We start from the raw sequence: 5,000 nt of genomic DNA, 5'->3' as shown, positions 1-5,000 counted from the left end.
GCCCCCCCAGAGCAAGGAACGGTAGTTTCAGGGTTCCCCCTCCACGGAATGGTGGTGTCAAGGTCCCCCCAACCCAGGGGAGGGGATGGCGGTCTCGAGGCCCCCCCCCAGAGCAAGGAATGATAGTTTCAAAGCCCCCCTCACTCTAACCGAAGGGCAGTGTCAAGGCCCCCCCCATCAAGGAATGCTGGTTTCAAGGCCCCCCCCCAACCCCAGGGGAGGGGATGGCGGTCTCAAGGCCCCCCCTAGGGGAGAGAATGGCAGTGTCCAGGCCCCCCCCCTCCAACGCAATGGCAGTGTCAAGGTCCCCCAGGGGAACAAATGGCAGTGTCAAGGTCCCCCAGATCAAGGAATGGCGGTGTCAAGGCCCCCCACCCACCCCCAGGGTGGAGGGGATGGTAGTTTCAAGGCCCCCCCCCACTCTAACAGAAGGGCAGTGTCAAGGCCCCCCACCCCAGGGGAGGGGATGGCGGTGTCGAGGCCCCCCCCAGGGGAGGGAATGATAGTTTCAAGGCCCCCCTCCAGAGCAAGGAATGGTAGTTTCAAGGTTCCCCCCCCCCACACAATGGTGGTGTCAAGGCCCCCCCATCAAGTAATGCTGGTTTCAAGGCCCCCCCAACCCAGGGGAGGGGATGGTGGTCTCAAGGCCCCCCCTAGGGGAGAGAATGGCAGTGTTCAGGCCCAACGCAATGGCAGTGTCAAGGCCCCCCAGGGGAACAAATGGTAGTGTCAAGGCCCCCCAGATCAAGGAATGGTGGTTTTAACGCCCCCCCTCAAATGCGATATTAGTGTCAAGGCCCCCCAGAGCAAGGAATGGTAGTTTCAAGGTACCCCCCCCCCCACGGAATGGTGGTGTCAAGGCCCCCCACCCACCCCCAGGGGAGGGGATGGCGGTGTCGAGGCCCCCCATGGAAGGCGATGGTGGTCTCGAGGCCCCCCATGGAAGGGGAGGGAATAGTAGTGTCAAGGCCCCCCAGAGCAAGGAATGGTATTTTCAAGGCCCCCCCCCACTCTAACAAAAGGGCAGTGTCCAGGCCCCCCAGATCAAGGAATGGCGGTGTCAAGGCCCCCCACCCATCCCCAGGGGGAGGGGATGGTAGTTTCAAGGCCCCCCCCCACTCTAACAGAAGGGCAGTGTCAAGGCCCCCCACCCCAGGGGAGGGGATGGCGGTGTCAAGGCCCCCCCAGAGCAAGGAATGATAGTTTCAAGGCCCCCCCCATTCTAACAGAATGGTGGTGTCAAGGCCCCCCACCCCAGGGGAGGGGATGGTGGTCTCGAGGCCCCCCTTTCCAACAGTAGTGTCAAGGGCCCCCCAACCCAGGGGAGGGGATGGCGGTGTCGAGGCCCCCCAGGGGGGAACGGAGCGGCCGGACAGAGCTCAGGAGGCCGGGGTTGGACACACGGGTTTTATTGGAACAGGAGTTGGGGGGGGCTGTGACCCCCGACCCCCACCCCCGTGACCCCTGACCCCGACCCCCCCACCCCCGTCCCGTGACCCCCAAAACAAAAGCCAGGATGACACCGAGCGGAGACCCTGGCCGGGGGTCACCGGGGTCAAGGGTCAGGGGTCACCCTGGGGATCCTGGGGTTGCAAGGGTCGGGGTTCGAGGTCTCTGGCTGTGTCTGTGTGTCCGAGAGGTCACGTGATGTCATCGCCGTGGGCCTGGATGCGTGATGTCATCGCCGTGGGCCTGGACGCGTGATGTCACTGGTGCTGGCCAGACCCATGATGTCATCAACACAGGCCGGACTTGTGATGTCATTGCCGTGGGCCTGGACTTGTGATGTCATCAACAGAGGCCGGACTCGTGATGTCATCGCCATGGGCTTGGACGCGTGATGTCACCGGTGCTGGCCAGACCCATGATGTCATCAACACACGCTGGACTGGTGATGTCACTGGTGTTGGCCAGACCTATGATGTCATCATTACTGGCCAGACTGGTGATGTCATCGCCGTGGGCCTGGACTCGTGATGTCACCGGTGTTGGCCAGACCCATGATGTCATCAACACAGGCCGGACTTCTGATGTCATCGCCGTGGGCCTGGACTTGTGATGTCACTGGTGTTGGCCAGACCTTGTGATGTCATCACTACAAGCTGGACTTGTGATGTCACTGGTGCTGGCCGGACCTACGATGTCATCATTACTGGCCGGACCCATGAGGTCATCGACACAGGCCGGCCTCGTGCCCCCCCGCCCCGTGACCCCCCGTGACCCCCCGCGACCCCGTCCCCCCCCCCCCACGGCCCTTCTACCTGGTCCAGGCGCTGCGGCGGCGGCGTGCGGGCGAGCGGGAGCGGGAGCGGGCGGCCCGGCCCCCCCCCGGCCGCCGCTGGCCGCCTCCCCGCTGCCCGTCGGGCCCCGGCCGGCGGCGACGGCCCCGTCGGCCGCCCCCCGCCTCCCCGGAGGAGGAGGAGGAGGAGGAGGAGGACGGGGAGGACGGGGGGGACCGGCCGGCCTCGGGGTCCCGGGGGCGCGTGGCGCTGGACGTGGCCAGCGGGCCAGGCCGGGGCCCGGGGTCGGGGGTGGAGGCCGGCACGGCGGCCGGGGGGGTCGTGGCGGTCATCGTGGTGGCGGTGGTGGTGGCTGCCGGGGCGCCGGCCCTCGCGTCCGCCTCCCGGGGGTCTGCGTGCGGCCTGCTGGCCACGGCCCGGCCGGCGTCCGACGGGGCGGCCAGGGCCTGCACGGAGCGCAGCAGGCGCAGCAGGGCGTCCTCGGAGGCTGGGGTGGTGGTGGAGGCTGGGATGGTGGAGGCTGGGATGGTGGAGGCCGGGGTGGTGGTGGTGGAGGCCGGGGCCGGGCCCTGGGCCAGCAGCAGGCCCAGCAGCCGCTCCCGCAGCGCCCGCTCCTTCCTCTGCAGGCCCAGCGCCCGGCGCTTCTCCTCCTCCACGCGGCGCAGCTCGGCCTCCTGCACCCGACGCCGCTCCGCCTGCGCCCGGCTCCGGCGACGCTCCTCCTCACGCTCACGGGCGGCCAGACGGGCGGCCTGCAGGACGGGTGGACGCACAGGGGGTACACGCGGGACGGACGCGCGGACGGCGATTCCCCCCCCCCCCCGGGTCACAGGGATCGAGGACGGCGATCCGCTGGATCACAAGGATCTCTGGATCCCCTAGATCACAGGGATCTGTGTGTGGACAGGGATCCCCCGGATCACAGGGATCTAGGACAGTGATCCGACAGATCAAAGGAATCTAGGACAGTGACCAACTGGATCTCAAAGATCTCTTGATCCCCTAGATCACAGGGATCTGTGTGTGGACAGGGATCCCCCACATCACAGGGATCTAGGACAGTGATCCGACAGATCACAGGGATCTGTGTGTGCACAGGGATCCCCCGGATCACAGGGATCTAGGACAGTGATCCCCCAGGTCACAGGGATCTGTCTGTGGACATTGATCCCCTGAATCACAGGAATCTAAGACAGTGATCCTCCGGATCAGAAGGATCTATCTAGGACAGCGATCTCCTGGATCACAGGGATCTAGGACAGTGATCCGACAGATCACCGGGATCTCTGTGTGGGCACTGATCCCCCAGATCACAGGGACCTAGGACAGTGATCCACGGGATCACAAGGATCTCTTGATCCCCTAGATCACAGAGATCTGTGTATGGACAGTGATCCCCCAGACCACAGGGACCTAGGACAGCGATCCGACAGATCAAAGGAATCTAGGACAGTGACCAACTGGATCTCAAAGATCTCTTGATCCCCTAGATCACAGGGATCTGTGTGTGGACAGGGATCCCCCACATCACAGGGATCTAGGACAGTGATCCGACAGATCACAGGGATCTGTGTGTGGACAGGGATCCCCCAGATCACAGGGATCTAGGACAGTGATCCCCCAGGTCACAGGGATCTGTCTGTGGACATTGATCCCCTGAATCACAGGAATCTAAGACAGCGATCCTCCGGATCAGAAGGATCTAGGACAGCGATCTCCTGGATCACAGGGATCTAGGACAGTGATCCGACAGATCACCGGGATCTCTGTGTGGGCACTGATCCCCCAGATCACAGGAATCTAGGACAGTGATCCACGGGATCACAAGAATCTCTTGATCCCCTAGATCACAGAGATCTGTGTATGGACAGTGATCCCCCAGACCACAGGGACCTAGGACAGCGATCGACTGGATCTCAAGGATCTCTTGATCCCCTAGATCACAAGGATCTGTGTATGGACAGGGATCCCCCAGATCACAGGGATCTAGGACAGTGATCCCCCAGGTCACAGGGATCTGTCTGTGGACATTGATCCCCCGAATCACAGGGATGTAGGACAGTGATCCACTGGATCACAAGGATCTCTTGATCCCCTAGATCACAGGGATCTGTGTATGGACAGTGATCCCCGGATCACAGGGACCTAGGACAGCGATCCCCCAGATCACAGGGATCTAGGACAGTGATCCGGCAGATCACAGGGATCTGTCTGTGGACAGTGATCCCCCAGATCACAGGAATGTAGGACAGTGATCCACCAGATCACAAGGATCTCCTGATCCCCTAGATCACAGACATCTGTGTATGGACAGTGATCCCCCAGATCACAGTAATCTGTGCATGGACAATGATCCCCGGATCACAAGGACCTAGGACAGCGATCTCCTAGATCACAGGGATCTAGGACAGTGATCCGACAGGTCACAGGGATCTGTGTGTGGACAGTGATCCCTGGATCACAAGGATCTGTGTACAGACAGTGATCTCCCAGATCACAGGGATCTAGGACAGCGATCCACCGGATCACAGGGATCTGTGTGTGGACAGTGATCCCCCGGATCACAAGGATCTGTGTGTGTAGACAGTGATCCCCTGGATTGCAGGGATCTAGGGCAGCGATCCACCAGATCACAAGGATCTAGGACAGCGATCCCCCGGATCCCAGGGAACCGCGAGCGAGACCCACCTTGGCCCGGGCCAGCAGGGCGGCCACCAGCCGCACGGACTGCAGGTTGCGCTGGGCCAGCAGCAGCCGCCG

At 62.8% G+C, this 5,000-nt stretch overlaps 1 protein-coding gene across 1 annotated transcript in view; it reads right to left on the bottom strand.

Annotated features, from left to right (window-relative positions):
• Positions 1-2,257: 2,257 nt before the first annotated feature.
• Positions 2,258-5,000, bottom strand: part of LOC122102761 (A-kinase anchor protein 17A-like) — a 14,740-nt gene continuing 11,997 nt past the window's right edge. The window contains exons 5-6 of the mRNA XM_042673471.1: positions 4,929-5,000; positions 2,258-2,992 (exon numbers count right to left, since the gene is read on the bottom strand). The exon at positions 4,929-5,000 is cut by the window's right edge and continues 169 nt beyond it. Coding sequence (XP_042529405.1) covers positions 2,258-2,992; positions 4,929-5,000 — 807 coding nt within the window. The remainder of the gene's footprint in view (positions 2,993-4,928) is intronic.

Source organism: Dipodomys spectabilis, unplaced genomic scaffold (genome assembly GCF_019054845.1).
Source record: "Dipodomys spectabilis isolate Male_0828 unplaced genomic scaffold, ASM1905484v1 ptg000868l, whole genome shotgun sequence".
In the NCBI taxonomy this organism is placed as follows: domain Eukaryota; kingdom Metazoa; phylum Chordata; class Mammalia; order Rodentia; family Heteromyidae; genus Dipodomys; species Dipodomys spectabilis.
This window is presented reverse-complemented; position numbering and strand designations above follow the sequence as displayed.